The sequence below is a fragment of the Prionailurus bengalensis genome, chromosome B2 (assembly GCF_016509475.1).
Source record: "Prionailurus bengalensis isolate Pbe53 chromosome B2, Fcat_Pben_1.1_paternal_pri, whole genome shotgun sequence".
Lineage (NCBI taxonomy): Eukaryota > Metazoa > Chordata > Mammalia > Carnivora > Felidae > Prionailurus > Prionailurus bengalensis.
In genome coordinates this window covers 116,854,880-116,881,154 of record NC_057349.1, presented here as the reverse complement: position 1 = coordinate 116,881,154, position 26,275 = coordinate 116,854,880, and the positions used below count along the sequence as shown (strand labels likewise).

The 26,275-nt window shown below is 36.0% G+C and overlaps 1 protein-coding gene across 8 annotated transcripts in view; it reads right to left on the bottom strand.

Annotated features, from left to right (window-relative positions):
- LAMA2 (laminin subunit alpha 2) overlaps nucleotides 1-26,275 on the bottom strand; it is a 634,006-nt gene that overhangs the window by 78,225 nt on the left and 529,506 nt on the right. For 7 of the 8 annotated variants that reach the window (XM_043592301.1, XM_043592303.1, XM_043592305.1 and 4 more), the window contains 5 exons: nucleotides 18,781-18,883; nucleotides 8,279-8,395; nucleotides 5,796-5,978; nucleotides 4,414-4,419; nucleotides 1,584-1,738 (listed from right to left, as the gene is read on the bottom strand). In XM_043592301.1, coding sequence (XP_043448236.1) covers nucleotides 1,584-1,738; nucleotides 4,414-4,419; nucleotides 5,796-5,978; nucleotides 8,279-8,395; nucleotides 18,781-18,883 — 564 coding nt within the window. The remainder of the gene's footprint in view (nucleotides 1-1,583; nucleotides 1,739-4,413; nucleotides 4,420-5,795; nucleotides 5,979-8,278; nucleotides 8,396-18,780; nucleotides 18,884-26,275) is intronic. The other variant, XM_043592302.1, reaches the window with a different exon arrangement.

The following is a 26,275-nucleotide window of genomic DNA, read 5'->3' as shown; positions in this document are numbered from 1 at the left end:
TTAGAGGTATCAGCAATGTAAAATGATATACTGTTACTTGGGCATCATATTATTGGTCCACTACTAAAAAATATATAAATTGATGAGTTAAGAAAAGGCATTTTCTGGTCCTTCTAGCTTCAAAGTTGTTCAGAAAAATGGAACTTTCAAGATGGAAGACTTAGGTATCTAAAAAGATTTGAGTATAAACATGACAACACAAAAACTGTTATTTTTTGCTTGCATTTCTAGAGTTGTCATGGGATGAATTTACTAGTCTAGATAAAGTTTCACATTGGCACTTAACAATTCTACCCTGGTTCAACAGATTACTATCTTCTAGAAAGTTCTGTTTTTTTCCTAATAGTTTTCTAATTAGATTAATAAAGAGCAAAATTTTTATACAACTGAGGTATTCTCCATTCTTAATTCAAAAAAACCTGCAGAAATTATAACCAAAATAATTTTTGTTGTCACTTGTACTCAGACAAAAAATATAGAAAATAGTGGTTCTTCATTGCTATTATTCTATGTACTCTTGTTCATTCCTTCCTGATACAGCCCCACTGATTGGCCTTTTTTGCTTTCATCAAAAGCAAGGAACTCTCATTCATGTCTTTTTTTTTTTAAATTTTTTTTTCAACGTTTATTTATTTTTGGGACAGAGAGAGACAGAGCATGAACGGGGGAGGGGCAGAGAGAGAGGGAGACACAGAATCGGAAACAAGCTCCAGGCTCTGAGCCATCAGCCCAGAGCCCGACGCGGGGCTTGAACTCACGGACCGCGAGATAGTGACCTGGCTGAAGTCGGACGCTTAACCGACTGCGCCACCCAGGCGCCCCTCATTCATGTCTTTTTTTTATTTTTATTTTTTTTATTTTTATTTTTGGGACAGAGAGAGACAGAGCATGAACGGGGGAGGGGCAGAGAGAGAGGGAGACACAGAATCGGAAACAGGCTCCAGGCTCTGAGCCATCAGCCCAGAGCCCGACGCGGGGCTCAAACTCACGGACCGTGAGATCGTGACCTGGCTGAAGTCGGACGCTTAACTGACTACGCCACCCAGGCGCCCCCATTCATGTCTTTTTAACATACAATCTTGCTATTTGTGCTACTCTATTCAAATACTGATAAAATATAACAAAATTCCCATTTCTTTTAAAAAAATTTAAGTTTATCTATCTGAGAGGGAGAGAGAGACAGTGCAAGCACAAGTGGGGGAGGGGCAGAGAGAGAAGAGAGAGAGAGAATCCCACGCAGGCTCTGCATCATTAGTACAAGACTGATGTGGGGCTCAAACTCACAAACTGCGAGATCATGACCTGAGCCAAAGTCAAACACTTAACCCACTGAGCAACTCAGGTGCCCCACAAAATTCCCATTTCTAAAACAGTAAGTAGCGATTATTCATCCTATGAGATGTATTTTGAAATCTATGGAAAAAAAATCTAACCTTTTATTCTCCTCCCCTACCCTTAAAACAGCGTCAAGTTAAAGGAAAACAAACAGATTATTCAACAGGATACACTGGGAGAAGTTATTCACTCTGGGAATAATACAAAAAATTACAATCAATTACTGATATTGAAAGTAAAAAGCTTACAGAATTGGCTTGTTTCCGGGCTTGGTTTATCAGTTCCTTTATCTCAGAGATGTTTTTCTTTAGGTTATCCTCAAGTTCCTTGATGGGTTTGAGTTTATCTATTAGACGATCAGCTTCTTGTTCTAGATTTTTCACAGTGGCGTCTGCATCTGCAACTGCATAGACCAAGATTCGTGCACACCACACACACACACACACACACACACACACACAAATGAAAATAGTAGTATGCTCAATTAAATAATTGAAAGGATTTCATCTTATCCACATGACAAAGCAGGGCCATGACTGTTGAAGCACAGTTTGTGATGGCAAATGGGAATATTCCAGTTGGAGCTCAAGCAGGTCAAAGCAGAAATGTTAGAGATAGAGGACCAATGCTTTGGCTTTGTGATCAAGGTGAAAGTTAGCATTGAAGGTAGAGAATATGAGGAACTCAATTCGATGATTAATTTCTAGCATCAGCCAAAAATCTAACCTTTATGGAATAGAATTTCAGTTATGGAATCAAGGAAATGAAAGTGTTTTAAAATGTCATCTCATCTGTCCAAGCCAGAACTGTATTTAAATCAGAGTTCTCACACAAAATTGGTTTTCTTTCTTTTTCTCTCTGTCGTTCTTTGTACATCTTAAAGAGAGAAGCTATCAAAATGTCTTCTGAAAACATTGCAATGTTCAACAACCCTCAGACTGAAGGTCTATGTTAAACTTTAATTAAATCTTTCATGCTGCAGTTCATTTTCATTTTGAAGAATAATTGATTATCCTAATCTCTGTATTAGGTTGAACCATATTAAACTGTCATTTTGATAGGTTAAAAAAGGTTGAATATCGACAATTTGAAAAGGGGTTTTAACCCTCAAATAATTGAAGTTTATCACTGATCCAGAGACTTTCTGCATGTGCTTTTTGTAGGAGGGTAAGTGACCCATGGAAACCAATTAGTCAATTTCTAGGATGCTGGCAGTCTTACCCAAACCATGTCACTTATTATCTGATTGAGCACGTATTGTTCTTCTTTCTGTCATTGTGACCATGATGAAAAAGTGAAACTACTTAAGGACCAAGGCTGTGCACCCTGCTCGGCTATGAACGATGTACTCTCTAGTGGCCAACGGACCACTGAGAGCTAATCCTCAGGAATGAATCAAACGTGCTCAAAAGGAAGGAAATTATTATTTTCTAAACTAGGTTTTGAATGAAGTATTTTGAACTCATTCATAAATATGAACAATATTGTGACTGATGTTTAAAAAGGACATAGGCCTGTTATTAATTTTAATAGAGTTGCTACATCAAAGCCTGAAATGCAGGTTACTGGCATCAAAGCCCTTGTTATATAATTGCATATTCAACAGAGGCACAGTAACTACTTTGTATTGTATACTTTTAATAAGCCACTTGCCCATGTTTTCTTTCCTTTAATTCTCCAATATTACTCTGATTTTCTACAAATTATTCTAGAATTGAGAAAAATGGCTTAGATTTGGATTCATGGGAAAAAGGAAAAGGGTAAAGCAAAGGACACGTAAGGTTCGTCCAAGAAATGATTCTTTTCTTTGAAGCTTCCAGATTCTAATCAAATGTTTCTAAATGAAATTTGAATTTCCCCACCTCTCTCATTCCCCTCACCCCATCTTCTGAAGCAGATTAAGTCTTTTGGAAATTATCTTCTTGATGGTTTTAAAAATAAATAATCTGTAATAGTGAGTCTGATACTTTCTTGTATAGTAGTTTTTAAAAACTTCTGACTTTCTTCCACAATTATTTCAGCATATAGATTTTAAAATCACCTTTGAAGATAGATTATGATTATGTTTTTCTAGAAAATTGTCTATCTCTATTAGGCTCTAAAATTCATCAGCATAGAGTTTTGACAAGTACTCTCTTATGTGTTAAATTCCCAACCCCCCCCATACTTTGTTATAGTTCCTTTAGAACTTTGCCTATCTGTGCTTTATCATTCTTGATTAAGCCTGCCAACAATTTAAAATGTTTTATCTTTACATTCCTAAAGATCTACCTCTTGTATTTATCAAGTATATTATTTTTCTCTTTTAATTCACCATTTTTTTCATCTTCTTTCTTTTAATTTTATTTTGTCTAATTTATAGGGTTGATTACCTAAAATGTTCATTTCACTGCTTGTTTACTGAGTTGATCACACTCATTTTCCACTGAGGACAGCCTTGGTCATATTTCCCAGGTTTTGATATGTTGGACTGTATGTTATTTCCTATTCTGCGGTTTTATTTCTGACTTTGAGTTTAAGCTATGAGATGTTTAAGAGAGAATATTATTATATCCCAATAATTTCTCACTTAATAAGATCTAATTCTATTACTTTTATTAGGGGCTTTTCCAAGGATAGTTCTCTAGAAGTTGAGACTAATTATTCATTAGGAGGGGGGAATGTGAGCTCCAGGGGAGAAAAGCAATGACAACAACATATATCTGATCTATTTTAATCCTGCTGCAAGGAAGTCATTTGAACTTCAGTGGTGGAATCTGTGTCATGAGAGGCATCACAATTTAGCTCAATTTGTGGAAGAATTCTGTTTTCCACCTTTCTGTTGGTATCATACAGATATTTCACTAATTTCTATAACACAATTGAAAATACTTAATATCAAATACATCCACATGCTAACTTTTTGTAAAGGAATATGTGCTTTTTTTAATGTATCTAGCGTCAATGCTGTGACACTGGAAAGCATAGCCATGTCATGTTAAAGCAATACTCAAACACACTAACATGCAAAGCTGAAGCTTTTGCAATAGGCAATCAAGCATGAAGTTGTTAAAAGCACGCAAGTAAACATATACATACTGATTTCTGCAGGTAATTTCATATGGAAGCAAAACAAAAAGAAATTAGAAAATTCATGAGGAAATATTTTTAGAGATATTACAAAGCAGTGATGATCAAAAAATGGTACTTGTCACAAGTTGTCCTAATAACAAATGCACCCTATTTTAAGTCAAACAAGTGTTATCAAATAAAAATCCACAGATACGTGTCAGTTAGCAGGCTATTGTTCTGAAAGATAGAAGACAGACCCAGTTTAATTAATATCACAGATAACTATCTCTAGATAGAGGGTAGGATCAAAGAGTTAGAGATAAATATTATGAAAAGGCCATATCAGATGAGAATCAATCTGAAGTGGAATGAAATGATCTCTTAAATTTTAACATAAGTAAAAGAGAATGATATTTACTTTAAAACTAATTTTATTCTTTTTTGAGTGTGTGTGTGCGGGGATATTGTGATTTGGTATGCATTAGAACCATTTATTCAGCTGGCAATGATGTTAAAAAACAGCACCCAAATTAGAGAACATGTAACATCAGTAACAGTGTTTTCGTTATTGCACGGATTAAACATTTTGACACCCAGTGAAAATGTTGGTGTATAAATAGAGGGCTTGTCTCTTGAGAGTATCAAGTACCAAAAACCAGGCGTCTCTTTTGGTGAAATCACAGAGTGAGATAATGTTCTATCACTTCACAGAATGGAAAAAAAAGAATATAAAAATATCCTAATGTTTACTGACTACAGTTTAATAATTTAAATTATCATTATATTAAGTTCTACCACATTTTCTCAGCAAAATCCTTATGAACTTGACATTATTTAATGCAATACACAAAAGATGTGAAGAAATATTCTTGATAAAGTACACAAATACTTAAATTTCCTGAAAATGTTAACTAGAATTTAAATAATGAAATATTAATATTTTGTAATTTTAATGCATTTCAGGCCGATATCATTTTAATATCCTGTTAGACAGGTCTGCTAGTAAGTGTAGTCCTTGGCCTCTATGTTCCAAGGAACTTCACCAACTTGGGGGATACAATTTCCCAAGCACAACTGTGTTTTCAGTTACACTGAAGGATTAAACATGTATTTGGCCAAAAAAAGAACAAAAAAGTATTTGGCATCCCTCTACCAAAAATCATGCAGACTTTGAGAAGTTTAATTTTCTCTGGACTGGGCAAAATGTGGATGAAGAAAGCACTATGCAGAGCCTGGGGACTTGGGTTCTAGTTCTGGAGCCACAGATGCTCCATTCTGGAGCCCAGTCTATGAGGAGAGCAGACAACATCACCGTGGGGTCTCCTCCAGCTCTAAGAGTTATGAGGCTAGGGTACTTTTATAGCGTGAAGAAACAAATGACATGATCAAAGTGAAAAAGGAGATCTTACTGTTCTTCGAAGGATCTTTTACCACAGCATTTGTTTTGGCTATGCTGTCTGCCAGTTGATTGTAATTTTTCTTCAGGCCGTCAAGGTCCTGGTGGAGATCTTTAATCCGTGCCAGCACATGTTTTGCTGTGTCGTTGGCTTGTCTCGCTTTGTCCTTAACACCTTGCAGTTTAGCGGCTGTGTCTGCCAGCAGAAGAAGGTGTAAGGAGCAAAACAAAGGGTGTGGGGTTGGTGGCTTACTCCATGCTTGTCAAAGGGAGAAGGTGGCTTGCCGACCTCAGGGACACACACACAAAGGGAAAGGCTGAACTTTGTCTCATTAGGTTATAGCAAATGAAATAAATTTTTAGCTAAATTGAATTTTCTCAGGGACCTTTGCTACGCATATTTGATTAGCTCTTCCGATAGCAGAGTTATTATTCTAAATGTTCATCGTCTAAGGGTACATTGTGATTTGCTGCTGAACTTATTAGACAGAGAAATTTATCCATGAGTCAGTTTCATCTGCACATTCAGAAGGGGGAATGGTGAATGTACTTCAACTTAAAGGTAGAGAGACCTTCTCAGTCCTTTTAGACCATGTGTTTATGTATTTACATTTATTTTTAGCATCGGAAATTTTCTATAAATGTCCTTGCTACTGAAGGACACGACATGCAATCCTGGAAAGTTAGGTTTTTTTAATGTTAAAAAAGTAAAAACAATGAATATTTCCTGTATTATATAAATGTATGCATTAGTTTCCTTGATCATAATTTGTGTAAAAAACATACACTGAAGAAATAGATGACAACTAGTATGTGTAGATTAGTGGTTAAGACCACAGGCTCCAAGAGCCCCTGGGTGACTAAGTTGGTTAAGCATCCAGCTCTTGATCTCAGCTCAGGTCATAATCTCATGGTTCGTGAGTTCAAGCCCCACGTCAGGCTCTGTACTGGCAGTGCAGAGCCTGCTTGGGATTCTCTCTCTCTCCCTCTCTCTACCCCTCCCCCACTTGTGTGTACTCTCTCTCTCTCTCTCTCAAAATAAATAAATAAACTTTAAAGGAAAAAGAAAAAAAAAGACTACAGGCTCTGAAGTTAAGCTGTGGGGTTCAAATCTCATATATACCACTTTTAACAAGGGCCTTCAGTAGCTTATTTGTTTCTTAAGTTCCACATATGAGTGAAATCATATGATATTTGTCTTTCTCTGACTTATCTGCTTAGCATAATACCGTGTGTCAGTTTGTCACCTAAAAAATGTGGATAAATCTGTTCACTTTATAGGATTAGTATGAGGATCGCATACACTTAACAAGCATATTGGATAAGCACCCAAGAAATCTTAGCACACTTTGTTATTGTTCTTTCATGATATGAAAAATATAAAGGAGAGTGCTTTTAGGAACTAATACCAAACAGCAACTTCAAGTACTTACAATAGGTAGGAAGATATTACAGACAGGGTTCCATCATTAGTGTTTGAAAGCTGAAACATTTAAGGACTGAACTTCGCGAAGACAGATGTGCTGATGGTTGCCAGAGGGGAAGTTGGTGGGGAGGATGAGCAAAATGGGTGAAGGGTAGTGGGAGGTCTCCCCTTATGTCATGAATAAGTCATAGAAATAAATACACAGTATAAGGGATATAGTCAATGCTACTGTAACACCATTGTATCAGAAAAGACCATAGCTACACTTGTGGTAGCATAACCTATAGCATAACCTATAGAGGAGTTGAATCAGTATGTTGTACACTTGAAAATAATGTAATGATATGCATCAACTATACTCAAAAAAAATGATGTGCAGAAAGGCTCTCACCTGTTACTGTAGGTACTATAATTATCTACTGTAGGTACTATAATTATCTGCTGCAGCTTTTCAAGAACAGTACTCGTGTGGTTTTATTTTTTCTCATTAATATAAGATTACAAATAATATTATTTCTAATAACAATAGTCTTATTAGGAATAAGATTTCCCGGGCTGACACATGGAAGAACAGTATAATCACAACATGGCTCTATTTTCTTTTTTTGCAGCATATACCTATGGCTGTCAGCCAGGGTAATAGAGCATAAGACATACCACAGTGTGAAGTATACTTTAATCTCTCATTCTCGCAAAGAAGAATTCATAAGTAAGAAAACCAATATCTAAGTTCCTGACAACAGTCTAAGTGCAGTGTCAGAAAAAATGGTAAACGTTAGAACATTCTTTAAAAGTTCAGGTCAACTGAAGGGCGCCTGGGTGGCTCAGTCGGTTGAGCGTCTGACTTCGGCTCAGGCCATGATCTCACGGTTTGTGAGTTCCAGCCCCGTGTTGGGCTCTGTGCTGACAGCTCAGAGCCTGGAGCCCGCTTCGGATTCTGTGTCTCCCTCTCTCTCTCTGCCCTTCCCTTGCTCATGCTGTCTCTATCTCTCATAAACAAATAAACTTAAAAAAAATTAAAAAAGAAGTTCAGGTCAACTGACACTGAGTGAGGTGTATGGAATGCTTACCGTCGGGAATGGCTGACGACTTTGCCAAAGTGTCATTCAAAGCTCTCAGGAGATCTCCATTTTTAACATCTGCATTTTCTAATCGGGTTATTAAGCTATTCAGATAATCATCATTTTCTGTGGGTAGAAAACAATAAAAAACACGAAATAATTTTAATCATCTTTGAGTTTATACATCTCTGATCTGGATATATCATTTCAAATTATTTTAATATAAAGCTTATGAAAGGCAGGAGAATTAACTTAATTCTTTTAATTAATTGGCATCTATCAATACATATATTTCAGATCATAATATAAAAGAATGTGTTTATGAAATAACCATTTCACTCTCCAACATGTTTTACAACCATGTTTTTTTCTTGGTATCTGATCTTTCTCTGACTTAATTTGATGATTTTCTATGGAGAAAAAACTTCAAAAGAATCAATCTTTTATTGCATTCATAATGATGCCCTCTTGACATCATTCCTATGAATATAATTATTTTCAAAATTTCATTACCAAAATGGATCATTTGGATTGGCTTTTAAAAATCTCAAATAGTTATGATTGTTAAGTAGAATCTCCCAACTTCAGTAAATATCACATTAATATTTATTTGAAAGAGAAATACAAATCATAGGAATGAAAAAACTTCTAGTACATTTCTGATAAATTGGCATTTCTAACAGAGAAAATAATATTTTATAAACTGCTCTCAAATAGGCTTTCTATAGGTTTTTTTCTTGCTACCTTAGCATGATTGCTTTAACATTAAACAAAAAAAACCCCCACTTATTGGAGATAATTTAATATTACAAATGTACATTTTTCAGCTTCTTTCCACTAGTTTTTAACATTGTCCAAACTTAGGCTTAGTTTGTATTATAATAGCAACTAAGAGTTTCAGAGTTTGAGTGTAACAATATAAAGGATAAAGTTATGGAATCTTTTAGGAAAAAGAAAATAAAGATCCAATTTGCTGATAGAACAACATAAGTTTCGAAGCTTTGCTTAAATACACATCAATTTGCAAATATATCTTAAGACTGAATCTAAAAAAAAATTTAAAAAATGGAAAAAAAAAGACTGAACCTGTCTTGTTTTTTCTCTAAGCATCATTTATTAGTGAACAGTGTAATTGAATAAATGAACGATATGAAATTCTGGGCTTCCTCTAATACTTTTTACCTCTCTGAATGGATAAAGCAGATCATTTCTTAAAAATTTTTTTTAAATAGTTTTTTATGCCACAATTTTTTTCCCTGGCCAGATGCATGCTAATCGTTTCAAATAGCTCTACAGAAATGCAAAATGTAAATAAAAGGCAGAGTCCTCAATTAAAGAGGAACACTGAGAAAGGACCAGGGAAGAGGGAGTCCCCTCCTGGCCTGGACTGGCAGAGATATTCAGTGACAGTAATGACCGGCAGTCTGTGTGTATGTGTATATGATACAGCAACTTCAAGATATATGTGCTATTACCATCTCCGACTTACAAATGAGGAAATGGAGGCTTAGAGAATTTATGTAAATTTCCTAAATTTGCATGATTAGTAAATGGCAGGGAATTCAAATCCACGTGGTCTTATTCCAGAAATTGTGCTCTTCATGGCCACAGTGTGCTAGGGATTGGTAATCAAAGCCGGGATCCGCAGGGCATGCTAGGTGGTGGCGTTCTTCCCCACCCACACTGGCCTCCCTTCCTTTCACCTCAGCTCTCTTCTCATTTTCTCCTTTGTTGCCTTAAAAAATTGGCCCCAGTTAAAGAAATCTCATGAGCCTCACACAAACACTATGTACAGAATCAACCTGGAATATTAGAGAAGATTAGCCACGCCTATGTGTGAAATGACAGGCAGATATACAAAGTGTTCCACATTTTTACAAATAGAAATAATTACCAAATTAAAGTAAAGCACCTAAGATTAGCGCATACAAAGGAAGAGTAAGATATCACTTCTCATTAATCAGGTTGGGAAAAGTTAAATGTCTGATAATACCAAGTGGTTGCAAGAGTGTTGGTGGAAATTCAAATCGATGTTATTTTCTGAAGAACAATTTAATACATTTCTTAGGATTTTAAATAGACCTGTATTTGTCCCAGCAATTGCACTGCCAGAAATTTAGCCTGAAGATATACTTATGAAACCATATTAATGTGTATCTTCCAGAATGTTCGTTAGATCTTTATTTGTAATAGCAAAACAGGAGAAATAGCAAAAATGCTCTGTATTAAGGAACGTTTCTATCACTATGGCAATGGTACATACGTAGTCTTTAAAAAGAATTAGGTGAGTGGGTGCAGATATGAAAGAAAAAAAAATCCTTAAGATCTTTCTCATGAAAATGAGCAAGACATACCATATACATACCAACACATGGATATTAAAACTTGTCAGGGTGGGGTCTGGCGGTGGGTAGGTGGCATAGAACATACCAGAGAATCCTGACAATACTTACAGCAGCAAGGGAGTTGATGGTGGTGTGGGAAGTCGTATACTAAAACCTTTCATTTTGTACCTGGTCATGCTGATCATATTGCTTTCTTGGTGCAGATATTTCTATTCTTTTATTTAAAAGAATTAAAAAAAACACAATAAAAAATGACTACAGCAACCTGCACTATGGCAGACCGCTATTGCCAACACACAAAACTGTTGTTTTCATCATTTTCCTGGTACCTAGCGTGGGCAGGCCAGGTCAGGCCAGACTAAGTCTCACACAACTGTGCCGTAATGGCCTTGATTTGGTTGTATGCATACCCCTCGTAGAGGCAGTGCACCTGACTTCTCCGAGGAACTGAGCAGGCCCCTGTCAGCTGGAGAACAACCCTGGCCTTTACTGGCCTTCATCTGGGAAGAATAGCAAAGGGAAAGGAAGATGAATCAAGGATTCTTAACGATCAGTGCTCTGAATGTGAAAAAGAGGACTGAACATATTAATTAATCACCCACTTCATTTCATGTAAGGGCTTTATAGGCAGATAGATTAAACCACTGTTATACAATAGTAAGGTAAGCACAGGCTACAGTTTAATGCATCTGCTTTCAAGCTCCAAGCCAAAGACCTGACGTCACTGAAAAACAAAGCATAAAATATCCCAGCAAAGCATGGTTCTAAAACATCAATGTGTCCATCTCAGTCACTAAGATGTTATTATTTTCAATTCCAGTGCCTCAAAGTATACTTTCCAAGTAATTAGATTTTCTCCTCTGTCAATCATGATTCATCTTTCTTTTTAATACTTCGGTTATTTTCACTGTTTGTACTAAAATAAAATCTTTGGATAGGTCATTGAAAGTCTACTTTCAGAAAGAAAGCCAGTCTGATTGTGACTGTGATAGCTATATGAACCCCTTACAAATAAAGGGCTGCTCTTTTGATATTAACTTGTAAGTCTTCATCAATTAAGGAAATGGAACAGTACAAATTTTATTTCTTAGCTTCTTGATTGGATTTGATTTTTTAAATAATAAAGCATTCAAAATGTTCTGGAAAGCAAGATCTTCATGTACAGTGACAAAAAAACACATTAGTTTAAAGGGCATCACTTGGTTTATACTATTTTGTGCATTCGGAGAGCAAATGCTGGCTGAACAAGCAGGCTAATTATTCCAAAGAAAGACCGATCCGAAGTACATTGTTGCTGCTGTCCCTCAAGTCCAAAGCAGTGATTTTGCTCCTCTGCTTTCTGTACTAGAAAATAAAAATGTGAATATTCTGACCCCACTCTGAATTCTATGTTTCACCTACTTGATTCGGATTCCTTCTTGATGTATCCTTTCTTACATTCTGATCATTTTTTTTTCCTGAAGTAGTTTCTGGAATTTCTCAAACCCAATCTAAATACTTTATAGCTTCGTCAATAGAATTAGGTGAATAGAAGCTGTGTACAGAAAAGTAGTGCAGATTTCAAAATGGAAAACTTGAGAAATTATAGCAATGAAAAGCTCAAAAAATAAGCACTCCAAGGTTGGCTTTAAATGAAAACACATATGAGGCAGAGTGGCTCCATAGGTGACATGCAAGGAAGATTACATTTGGCCCAGTTTGTACTGTAACACGACCGCAGAAATGGAATTATTAATAGTTAAAAGAACACCTAACGCAATTCTTTAGTTGTCATTTCTGAAGAACAAGAAAGGGTCAGATTTGTGATTCCTAGCGACATTTAGAGGATTTCCTCTCATTTCCTCGGCTCTTGAACCCAGTAGCTGTAATCAAGTCATTCCTCCTATTTTCTCTCTAGACACCACACTCACCAAACCTCAAAGGCCATACACACATGCTTTCAGCTCTGGTTCCCCCTTTCTCATCCTGTCCTCACACATGAGAAGACAAATGTCCAGAAATGGGTTTGGCAGAGGCAGAGGTCATAAAGTGAGGGGAAGAAGCAGAGCAGTAAGGGTAGACTGCGAACATTCCGGACAATGTCATTTCCCTTTGTTGCCTGTCAGCTGACATTGTGAGGCAGACATATTCAAAACGAAAATCACAAGACAGAGTTGTAAGTCAGTTCCACTAAGAGTACACATTTACTCGTGTCTCTGAAGCTGTGCTGAATAGGGTTTAGAGTTTAGATTAGAACTGGTGACTTTGAACAATGCTATGCCATATCTTAAAGCTGTAAATGTGATTTCTTTCATCATCAATAATGATCATTTACAAAATTCTAGTCATTAAAAATGTCATGTGGTGCAGTGAAATCCTTATAAGACTTAGAGATGGAAGTTTTGGGTTCAAATGCCAATTCTATCCCTTTTTACATGTATAAATGAGGACAGCACATTTCTTTGTATGACTGATATGAGAAATAAATCTGAGGATATATGAGAAAGTATTGGCTTTATGACAGGCAGTAAATGGTAACAAATAATTCACATTGGCTTGATAATGGCTTTGATGTATTTACCAGTTTTCAATAATGTTGAAATAGGTTTCAGCTAAATATAAGACTGCTTTTAAACAGATTTTAATGAAATATTCTATTTGACTATCCAAACTCATTATGTTCTTCAAATGCAATTTTTAGTTTTTATTTATGCACAAGCAAATACCTTGAGAGAATCTCTCATTCATAAGGATGAAATTCACAGAATGACTATTAATTTTCAAGGGGTCTGGTTAAATGGAATCTCTCCTGCCAAACTACCATCCAGATAACATTTTGCAATGAACGTGATTACCATGATATTTGTCTTATTATGAACTACTACTTTGATGGATCCTTATCACTTCTGATTTGCTTCTTTAAACAAAAATGAAGGAATATCCTCTCTTTAGGATTTCCTTGTAAAAAAAAATCCATGTCACTTTCATTTGTCACAAATGTGCTTTATGTTTTCTTGTGAAGGCACCTTCTAAGCTAGAGAGCAGATTAATAATGTTTGCAGCATTTTTATGTGTGGTTCTGAAGCAGAAAGGGATCGGCATGGGGTCATGTAAAATATCTTGATTTTGACCTTCCTGGTAATGAGAGATTTCTGCTACCTTGGGTATTCATCCACTTATTCATTTACCAAGCATTTGTTAGAATCATTAAGTGTCACTGTGTCACCTTCTTAACTATGGAAGAAGCTCAGTGTTTTTATCCAGCTATGCGTAAAAGCATAGGCTTTGGAGCCAGACTAATTGTGGGCTAAAGTGTTGGTCCCACTGTACAAATGTGGTATAATTCAAATTGCTGGTGTTTATTCAAATCAAATGATTTTGTTTTATATATGAGAGGTGGCCAGCCTTACTAAATTACATAATATATGATTGCGTTACACAATTTTTAAATTTTATTATATTACATGATATATTTTCTTCTATGAACATTTTAAGAACATTGGAAGTACAATTTTCCTCAAATCACTTCACTCTTAGTTTTTCACCCACCTATACAGTCCTTTGTCTTCTTAATACTGAGATTTCCAAAAAGTCTGCCCTCTAGGTCAACCTCACAACCCAAGGCAGGAAGCTGAGGCCTTGCAGAAGGATGGGCAGCTGCATAAGGAAGAAAGCTGGGCAAAAGTGAGACCCTGCTTCCTGTCCCTGGCCTCCTGTCACTGACTTGATGAGGTTGCTATGCCAGTCTTCCCACATTTTGTACTTCTATCCCTCCTTCATGATGTTATTCCTATGTTTCCTTTTCCCCAGATGCTGTCACAACTTTGAGATATGTCCGATCTCTGATTGCCTATTTTGCCCAGACATGTATATTAGAGTTCCCGTTCATGGGAACCTCTGAGGTCACTTAATGGGTGGGTCTACAGGGAAGCATATTACTGAGAAACCTTTCCCTTAACTGAAAGGGCCAAATGAGGTCTTGTTCATCATGGGCACAATGCTTGAAAGGCCCTCAGTAAATTTCAGGTGCAACTGAATATGCCCTTCCTCCCACTAAAGAAAGGACCATAATAGGAAATCTGAGGAGAGGAGGGAAGGGGTCCTTGTGTGGTGGCAGGATATCCAAAGACTTAAGATACCAAAATAGAGGCAAATCCTCTCTTCAGCCGGTGTAACAAGAAACCAAAATGACCAGACATTAAAACACACTTATGGTACCTCTAGGACAAGCTCTGAAGCCCGACTGTGAGCCTGCTCATTTTGTTTTGGCCAGCAAGGTATTCTAGAAGAAATTGAATTAGAATACCTTCAAGTAAGGCAAGTACTGTCTGGTCCAACAATTCCTACTTGTCCATATCTGCCACTACTTTGTCACTTTACATTTGAACTTCTACACCAAGTCCAACCTGATTTCATTATCTTGATTTTCTCTATTCACACTCCCAAGGAGGAACTACAGCTCTGTCTGAAAACTCAGCAATTTCTATGGGAAAAGGTTGTTTTGTTCTTCAGACTATGGGAGACTAGGGGATCCAGGCTCAATTTCATCGATTTAATCCAAGAATTGTTTTTTTTGTCAATGGAACAGATTTTGTCTTTCATATGCCTATCTTTAGAAAGGCTGATTTTGGCAAATGGTAGTATGTGAATTCAAAGGCGGTACATGTTTAGTAATGAAAGAATGCTTTGGACAAAATTTAACTCCTGCATCATACTTTGGTTTAACAGCACTACAGCATTTCTGTTTATTCTTTTTTTTTCTAATCTAAAATAACATTGTAGAATCTTACCAGGTTAGTAATTACAACTGTATTACATTCATGAAGGGAGAACTTTTCTGATATACTTGTCTGGACTGAAAGCCCAAGTGTTAGGAGGATCAGAGCATAGAAGAAAAATATTGATTAATTTGATAAAAGTTCACGTTTGGGATAATTTTGTTACTGTTCTTTGTGCTGGACAGTACTATGCGTCATGCAGTTCACCGAATCAATATGTCTGCGTTTGGGAATAGATCTTTTTATTTCATATGAGTGTCATCCAGTTTATAGAAATGTTATCTATTCACTCATAAGTGGTTGATGTCACTTATTTGTATGAATACAAAAATTAAGGAGAAATTAAGAAGTAAATAATATTGAAAACTTACTCTATGTAAGATAAGGTATATAACTGTAAAATATTAGTATTCTCAACCTTGTAATATACCATCCTTGACTTCATTCCTTGCCTTATACACATTCCATGAGAACTTAACTGGCTATTTTATTGACAAAATCTCTTGTCAATCTGCAAAGTAGTGTTAATTCACCTGCTGTTATTAATTCATCTTCTAACTCTTCTCGATCATCAATATGTCCCAAGTTCCATATCCATCAAGGAAATGATTTTTACCTCCATAGACATTCAATCAGTGTAGACTGGTTTCCAATTTCAACTGTGTACAAGGGCAAATTTACTTATAACAAATGTATATTCAAAAATTTAAAAGCAAAACAAATTGCTCCTGGCAAGTTCAGACTCCCTCCAGGCAAGGGCAGCATGAAAATGGCAGGGAGAAGCACTAAGTCATTTGTGACTAAAGCACGGACTAACCGGATTGTACCAAATTGAACCAAGTAACAAATTAGAAATACAGAGGGTATACTGGCCTCCCCATTTTTATTCCTTCTCACTCCAGGCACCAGAGAAAGGGAAATGACTAAATCTCGATTTTAATAGCTGCTGTCAAGAGTTTTGCTCTGTAGGGCCTATTTCAGCAGTTCCTGGTGGTAATATATGGCATTTCTCTGATTAACAGCCATTTTATAACTTGTGTAATTGGCCACAAATCAGGGGAATGTCATAATGTAGCAAGAAAACATTCCCATCTCCGTCAGAGCCTTGGCTTGGATTTTTGGAGAAATTATTACAGGAGTAGTTTGTGGGTTTTCATTACTTTAAATAATGTACTACCTGAAGTACAAAAAAGACATTTAAACTAATGAACATTTCTGTCTCCTAGCCCTTTCTACTATGCCTGTCTTTAGACTTCTTTTTTGTTTTTAGGGAAAAAAAATACTCTAAAGATTGAATTATTTCTTCATTTTTATAACACCAGTATTTTTAGGAAAACAGAGGGAAGGGCAGGGTTGGGAGTGAGGTGCGGTGACTCAGGCATTCATCTCAGGAGTAAAATTCAAAAGGGCACTTTAGTCAAATGAAAAATATTTTGATGTAATATTTTAAAAATTAAAACTAATTCAAAGAAGATCTATGATACACAAAATATTAAACTTTGAAATCAAAAAGGATCTGACCCCCCACTTGCATGACCTAACCTCACTCACTTCACCTTAATCCTAGCTCTGAGCAAAGGTATTGGATGGGAAAGAGTGGCCACAAAGTAATGAGGTCAGTTCAACTTGTCCAAAAGGAAAATAGGTTTGGATTCTATTGTTACTCTTCAGGTTAGGATAAGAGCGAGTCCTACATAGAACTACAGAGAACTATGTTTATAGAGGTTTCTTTCACCTGTGACACACAGTCCAAATTATACAGTACCATGTATAATGCAGGCAGGAGTTGTAATTTCCTACTGGCCTCTATTAGAGACAATGGACAATTAGTTTAAAGCATGACGAATGTAAATGCTTATAAAACCTCTTTTGTTTCGAAGGTTAGTAAAGACGAGTACCATTCTTCTTAAATATTTTTTTCGAATATATGTTTATTTCCTGATTTGAGCTAGTCACGGTGATATTATACACCAGAAATGCAAAGTTAAGAAGAAGAGACTGTGTCTGTCCTCAAGAAGATGGGATATAAGTACAAGGTTGCTGTGGGCTGACAAGTCTATAATAAAGTAGGCAGTGAGAAGGGGCATGTAGTTCAGATGGAGTGTCTAGTTGCCTGGAAATGATGACATTTGAGCTTAATTTTGAAGCTCTGGTGGAAGGTAATTAAATGAAAAAGAACGAAAGGTGGTGAAGCATTCCAAAGAGAAGGATCGATACTCTGAAATATGGAGGCTTGGAATGGTAGTATATTTTGGAAGGACTGTGAGTATTTCAGTAAGGTTGGGGACATGCATGCAAGCCAGAAAATGGTAAGGAATGAGATGGCAGAGAGAAACGGGAGGCAACTGAAAAAAAAAACAGGAGATATTTGAATGAAATAATAAATATAATAGCTTACCTAGAGAGCAGCTATATTGAGTAATACATTTTTAATGCAAAGCCCATAATGTACTGAAGTAGATATTTTATGTACTTTGATGACTGAATTAGGAATAAAACACAAGAAAAATGTACTTAAAAAGCATGAAAACTTTTCGGGAAATGTGACCACTATCAAATTGAGTTTCGTAAGGACATTCATATGATGTCTAATTCATTCCTTTGTGACTATTATTTCTGAAGCCAAAACAAGTGGGATTTAGTACTCTTAAACACTTGTTATGCTTTAATTTAAAAGTCACTACTCTGGGGCGTCTGGGTAGCTCAGTCAGTTAAGCTCAGTCAGTTGATCTCAGCTCAGGTCATGATCTCATAGTCATGAGATCGAGTCCCATGTGGGGCTCTGTGCTGAGTGTGGAGCCTGCTTGGAATTTTCTCTCTCTCTTTCTCTCTCCTTCCCTCCCTCTCCCTCTGCCCCTCTCTTGCTCACACACTCTTTCCTTCCTTTCTCTCTCTCTAAAAAATGATAAATTAATTTTTAAAAAGTTACTATACTTTAGATATAGGCAATATGATGTTATGTAAATTAGGTTAAAAATTATGAAGTATTGCCCAGTGCAAAATGAGATATGATGTCAAAATACTGAAAAGCTGAATTAAATCCAGATAATAAAAATAATCATAAAAATCATGGTGAAATAATTTCACTTTTCCAATAGTGTGACAAAATATCCTACCAATTAGAAATATAATTATTTCTTGGGTTGGCTCTTGGGTTGGCTCAGTGGGTTAAGCGGCTGACTCTTGATTTTGGTTCAGGTCATGATCTCATGGTTTTTGAGGTAGAACCTGGCATTGTGCTCTGTGCTGACAGCATAGAGCCTGTTTGGGATTCTCTCTCCCTCTCTCTCTTTGTGTCCCCTCCCCCCACTCACACGTGTGTGTGTGCGCTCTCTCTCTCTCAAAATAAACATTAAAAAAACAAACTACAATTAATCTGAAAATAATAATAAAGAGAGGTCATACTAACCTTTGACATCGTTTGCTAACTTCTTGGCTTCATTAAGAACCCCAAAGCTTTTCTGAAGAGAACCTTTGGCACCTTCCTTTAATGAACCCTGAGGACCTGTTGCCTGTGGACAGAGAAAGAATGTCACATATCAACAACCACAGAATTATGGAGTAGACATATCTGGCCGGCAGCAGTATACAGATTTACTTCCAGGGAGGCCTTCTGGGCTACAGAATTATAAATTAGCACATATTGGTGATTAAAGTCAGGAGGCTATTGGGAGAGGAGAAGAAGAGCTAGAACAGAACCCTCAGGAATCCTAACATGTGAGGGGCAGGTTCAGAAAGTGGAGCTGGCAAGGTACCTGGGATACCAGAGTGAAAGAGAAACCAGGACAGCATGATACTATGGAAGTCAAGAGATGCAGAGGTGGCTCAAAGCATGATGGTTGGCAGTGTTGCAAAGATATAATTGGTCAGAATTAAATGCTATACAATAGTTGAGCAGATGAATAACTGAACACATCTATTGACTTAATCCCTAATCACATTTTACTTGAGTTGTGTGGTAAGGGGGGGGGGCAGTTCTTATCTCCTTCAAATGAGGAAGAAGACCACTCCCTTTAAAAACACATCTCCAAGTTCTACAGCAAAACAAAGTCTTCTAAATAACAATCTCTAAGCTAAAATCATCTCCTAGCAAAGATGTATTTGCTGAGGCTTGACTTAAAAGAGATGACAAAAAGATAGCAGCATGATATGGGAAAAGGATCGTTTAACCTAATGTCTAGTTATCTGTCTTAATAGTGTTTGTTCCTTAGCAATCATCACATAATACACATATATCATCACATAATACATTTATACCAAGAGATAAATCAAATAGGATCTTATGTGTAAAGTTTAAATTGGAAAAGTATTTCAGGAAGCAGAAGAGCTAGAGAATGCTAAATATACTTACTGTTGAAGTTATAAAGCTAATTCAGGTTATCCTAGACCTAACACTCTTAAAAGATACCTGCAAGTGCCTCAGTAACGTGTTTTTGTTTGTTTGTTTTTAAATCAGTCACATTATTTGAGCATTAAACTAGGAAAGATCACAGAACTTGATACTGTTGTGGTAAAATTTACTTTCAGGTATTCTCCTAACAAACTTTAATTTAATCTAAATGAATCAGTCAGAGAAAGAGAAATGCCATTATGATTTCATTCATATGTGGAATTTAAGAAACAGAACAGATGAACATAGGGAAAGGAAAAAAGAAGAGAGGGCGGCAAACCATAAGAAACTCTTAATTACGGAGAACAAATTGAGGGTTGATGGAGGGAGGTTAGCAGGGGATGGGCTAAATGGACAATGGGTATTAAGGAGAGCACTTCATTGTGATGAATCACTAAGTTCTACTCCTGAAAATAATATTACACTATTATGTTAACTAAAATTTAAATAAAAACTTGAGGGGCACCTGGGTAGCTCAGTTGGTTGAGTATTTGACTCTTAATTTTGTCTCAGGTCATGATTTCAGGGTTCTGGGATCAAGCTCGGTATCGGGGCTCAGTGTGGAGCTTGCTTAAGATTCTCTCTTTCTCTCCCTCTACCCTTCTCCCCTGCTAGCACTCTCTCTCTCTCTAAAATAAAAAAAATATATATATAAAATTTAAAAACCCAAACTTGAAACATTGATAAAAATAAAAATAAAAAAAAATAATCTGTTCACAGAACAGGTATCTACAAAAGGACATATTGGATACATCTATATAAATAAAAAGGGAAATGGTGCATATATATCTAGCACTTGCATAAAGAGATTTCTGATAACCCCAGAAAATTATTCTATGAAAAATGGACAGTCTCTTCAACTGAGAACACAGAAATTCTTAGGCCTATAATTTCTCTTGGGAATTAGATACAGTAACATCATATAGTTTCATTTATTAAAAAAAAAAATAAAAAAGGTAAGTGCATCAACATAAGTGGCACAAATCCAGTATACTTTACTCAAAAAAAAAATAAGTCTTAGTTCTTTACTAAGGTCCTATATTTGTTCCAAACTTACATTCCATTCTTACTCCCTTGGTTACAGGTTTTCTGGATCAAAACAGATCAGAGAAAGGAAATTACAAAAAAAGAAGGATGAAGATTCTCTAAATAGGCACATGAAAACAGCAGAAGTGACAGCTGACAATCTGTCTGACAATAGGAAGAAGAAGTTATCAAGTAGAGAAAAAAATGAAAGGCTCCGAAGTCCAAATCAATTTGGATAGGGATAAAGTAGGTTTCAGTAGCTGCCCGTGTAATTGTAGTAAAATAACCAATGTTGATAATGATGATCCTGAGTCATCCAGATCATATGGGTCACTCATAGCACTAGACAAAAATAGACCAAGATAGAAAGGAAGGAAGGAAAGAAGGAAACAGCTTTCCCTGCAGCCTTGAGATGTGAATGTCTTTCTACAAGAATATAATCTGGCAAGCATTTAACAACCAAAATTTTAAAGCTAATCTTGGATATGCAAAGTGAGGCATGGGGGTAAAGGAAGGAGAGAAAGTTGATTTGCTGCGCATAAGAAAATTAATGAAATGAGGTAAGAGAAAAGAGGGGAAGAATCAGACAACATGGAAAGAGGCTAAAGTTTGAGCTGTGAGGGACTATGGATAGTGGTGACCAGTCTTCATTTTTTTCTACCCTTTTACAGATTTCAACAGTTTTATTAAGGGATAAACTTCACATATTTAAAATTTACAGTTTGATAAGTTTTGACATATATACACCCATGAAACCATCAGGACAATCAAGGTAGAGAAACCATCCATTTCCTCTTGACTTCTCCCTTGCACCCCTCCTTGACTTCCTCTCAACTCTACACAAACACTGCTTCTCCTTTCCATCACTGTTCGTTTGCATTTAATAAAATATTACATAAGTGGACTCATCTAGCTTGTTCTTTTTTGTTTGGCTTCTTTCACTCAGCATAATTATTTCAACATTTGTCCATGCTGTGTATCAATATGTGATCCTTTTAAAAATTAAATGGATATGCCCTAATCTATTCATTCACCTCTTGTTGGACATTTGGGCTATCTCCAACATTGACCATTCTAAATTGAGTTTCTAGGAGCATTTGTGTACAAGTCTTTACATGAACATATGCCTTCATTTCTCCTGGGACGAATACCTAGAAGTGGAGTAGTTAGATGACATGGCGTTATGTTTCAGTTTTTGAGAAACTACTACCCTGTTTTCCAAATTATTCGTGCTACTTTAAATTCCCACCAGCAGAGTTAAATTTATCTACAACCTTGCTAATAATACTTGATGTAGTCAGTCATTTTAAGTTTTAGACATGCTATGGATGTGTATATCATTTTGGTTTTAATTTGCATTTTCTTTGTGACTAATAATGTTGAACACCTTTTAATATACTTATTCCATCTGTTTAAATCTTTTGCACATTTTTTTATTGGGTTATTTGTTGTTACTGAGTTTTGAAAGATATCAATGCATACTTTGAATACAAATTCTTTATCAGATAATATAATTTGCAAATATATATTCCCTTAGTTTGTATCTTAACACATGCTTAGATTTGAATTGTAATAATTTCGTCAAGAATTTTTACATCTATATTTATAAGGGATATTGATATATATATATTTGGTAATGTCTTTGTCTCATTTGTACTAGAGTGATACTGGCCTCATGGAATGAGGTGGGACATGGTTTATTCTCTTCAATTCTCTGAAGAATTTATTACTTCTTCCTTAAATGCTTCATGGAATTCACTAGTGAAGTCATTTGGAGCTGAATTGTGTGTGTGTGTGTGTGTGTGTAAGGTTTTTAAGTACAAATTCAATTCTTTAATGGACTTTTTTTTTTTTTCAACATTTATTTATTTTTGGGATAGAGAGAGACAGAGCATGAACGGGGGAGGGGCAGAGAGAGAGGGAGACACAGAATCGGAAACAGGCTCCAGGTTCTGAGCCATCAGCCCAGAGCCTGACGCGGGGCTCGAACTCACGGAGCGCGAGATCGTGACCTGGATGAAGTCGGACGCTTAACCGACTGCGCCACCCAGGCGCCCCTCTTTAATGGACTTTCAAGTTATTTATTTGTAAATGAATTTTGGTTGTTTGTAATTTTCATGGAATCTGTCCATTTCATTCAAACTGTTGGATTTCTGGCATAAAGTTGTGTATTACTGTCTGAAGAAGTTTTAATGACTTTACCTCTTTATTCCTGATATCAGATACTGATTTTTTTTCTGATCAGTCTGATTATCAACATATTTATCTTCCACTGAACCCTGGTACCTTTAGCCAGCAACACGACTGCAACCTGACTGAAGTCCATCTGTTGATAGACTTCCCTGCTACTAATTTCTTATCTTCTTGCATTAATGAATATGACCTCCCTTTTGCTCTAAAGCATCTTGTCTTTCCTGCTTTTCAGGAAGCCAATGATTTCTTCCTGGGTTTTCTGTCAACCACTCCTTGCTCAGGTAAGGAAAAGAAAGGCAAGGAGGCAGGACATTTTGATGTGTGGAGAGCTGGAAAAGTATTTCATTTGCAAAGGCCTGGAGAGTTTATGAAGGGCAGTATGAAGAAGTAAAGCTGTTAGGTTAGGGTCCATTTCTGGAAAGCTTGAATATCAGGCTAAAAACACTGAGCAATAAGCAACGTGGAGTCATTGAAAGTTTCTGAGTAGAGTGTATGGTCAGAGCCTTAGCCCCAGAAGGTGAACTGGGAGGGTTTTTGGGAGAAAAAAGAGACACCGGTTGGCTATTATGATAGTATAGGCTAGAGAAAAGGGAATTGTAACCTTAGGCAAGGGCAGTGGAAATGAGAGTTTGGGTTCAAGGGATGTGGAGGAATAAGATAGGTTTCAGTGTTTCAAGAAGCACTCCAAAATATTAAAGTAGAGGACTGATGGCATACAACTGTCAGTTATAAACAGTATATCAACCACCCAGGTTTAAGAGACAAGCCTTCCATATGATAACAGAATGAAAAATACTAACATGTTATGGATGAACGGAATTGTTTCAACTCATTGGAATTTGAAGAGTTCCTTTTCCAACATTGCTTAGTAAGTCACCGAAGCACATCGACAATATCAGGACAGGTGATGAAGCAGCATTTTCCAAGCTAATTATACTTCATACATATTCATAAGCATTGCATCTGAGTTTCTGAGCTGTGTCTACGGCATATGTGAAGTATAAATGAGGTTCTTAGAGTTGCACGATATGTGTTTCTTGCTTTTTAGAAACTGTATTTTTATAAATAAGTTCTTTCTCTGTGTGTGCATATATATATTATATAAAATGTTTATTATAATATACACAATAAAATATGTGTAGGTTGCTGCGTGTTTTTATTAATAAGTATTTATAGAAAACATGAGCTAATTTAAGAGATTATTAGAGAAGGAAAGATACAGGGAAAAAAGAAACAATAATGTCTACAAAGATTTTACAAAGGATTTTGCACTTAATTGGCTTTTGATACATGTTAGTTTTCTTCTTCCTATTATCTGTTAAATATTCATAGTGACTCTTGATGAAGTATCATGTCACTGATTAATAGATGAAGGAACTGATTTACCAAAAGAAAGTTTTTAGCTGTCTCAAACACCTGAATAAGCTCTGTTTATTCAAATATGGAGAGACTGCCTTGCTTACTGGAACTGTAGTGGAGAACAATCAAAAAATCCCTTATAAAGAAAGTGATTCTTACCATAATGGAGCATGGAAATATCACAATGTTTTGTTGTCAGAAGAGGCTCTATTAGGAGAAGAAGATGTGAGTATGGGACCTGAAGTTAAGCTTATCAGGATGGTATACTGCATCCCAGTGATGTATTATTTCAAAGGCAAATTTGAAAGTTATTGTTTATATTACCTTCTATGTTATACTTTTATTATTTTTCTAAATGGTTCTCAAATAATTTCTCTCTCTCTCTCTCTCTGAATTCATTGAAAGAGTTGGCTCTAAAGACAGATGTAGGATATTTCTTTTTGTTTCTATTTGTTAGAGAAAGTAGTAATTTAAAATGCATCAGCCTGGTTTGTGAATTATTCCATTGCTTTGTACACAATAATTTATTTTAGAAGCTAATCTTGCATATTTCCAAAGGGGATAATGGGCAAAGATATTACATAACCTAGATGATTTTAAGTTTAAAATCTTTTTAATAAAGAAAACTGTTCGGAATGTGCAGGGATACATGTAAATGCTGATGATTAGCTGTAATATATTTATACGAAGTACATATCAGGAGAAACTTATATTAAGGTATCTTAGACTGTTGTTAAAAATTGGGGAGAAATTTTTTACTATGGTAAAATCATTCTCAGAAGGAATGGTGGAATCTAAACCTATATACATTGTGAAAGACACAATTTTTGAGAATATTCAAAAAAATGTGCATGTGATGTTAATTAAATATAATTATCCATTGCAAAAATTCTCAATAAGATACTAGCAAATTGAATTCAACAGGATATAAAAAGAATTATTCGCCATGATCAAGTGGGATTCATTCCTGGGATGCAGGGCTGGTTCAACATTCACAAATCAATCAACGTGATACATCACATTAATAAAAGAAAAGATAAGAACCATATGATCCTGTCAATAGATGCAGAAAAGGCCTTCGACAAAATCCAGCACCCTTTCTTAATAAAAACCCTTGAGAAAGTCGGGATAGAAGGAACATACTTAAACATCATAAAAGCCATTTATGAAAAGCCCACAGCTAACATCATCCTCAATGGGGAAAAACTGAGAGCTTTTTCCCTGAGATCAGGAACACGACAGGGATGTCCACTCTCACCGCTGCTGTTTAACATAGTGTTGGAAGTTCTAGCCTCAGCAATCAGACAACAAAAGGAAATCAAAGGCATCAAAATTGGCAAAGATGAAGTCAAGCTTTTGCTTTTTGAAGATGACATGATACTATACATGGAAAATCCGATAGACTCCACCAAAAGTCTGCTAGAACTGATAAATGAATTCAGCAAAGTTGCAGGATACAAAATCAATGTACAGAAATCAGTTGCATTCTTATACACTAACAATGAAGCAACAGAAAGACAAATAAAGAAACTGATCCCATTCACAATTGCACCAAGAAGCATAAAATACCTAGGAATAAATCTAACCAAAGATGTAAAATATCTGTATGCTGAAAACTATAGAAAGCTTATGAAGGTAATTGAAGAAGATTTAAAGAAATGGAAAGACATTCCCTGCTCATGGATTGGAAAAATAAATATTGTCAAAATGTCAATACTACCCAAAGCTATCTACACATTCAATGCAATCCCAATCAAAATTGCACCAGCATTCTTCTCGAAACTAGAACAAGCAATTCTAAAATTCATATGGAACCACAAAAGGCCCCGAATAGCCAAAGGAATTTTGAAGAAGAAGACCAAAGCAGGAGGCATCACAATCCCAGACTTTAGCCTCTACTACAAAGCTGTCATCATCAAGACAGCATGGTATTGGC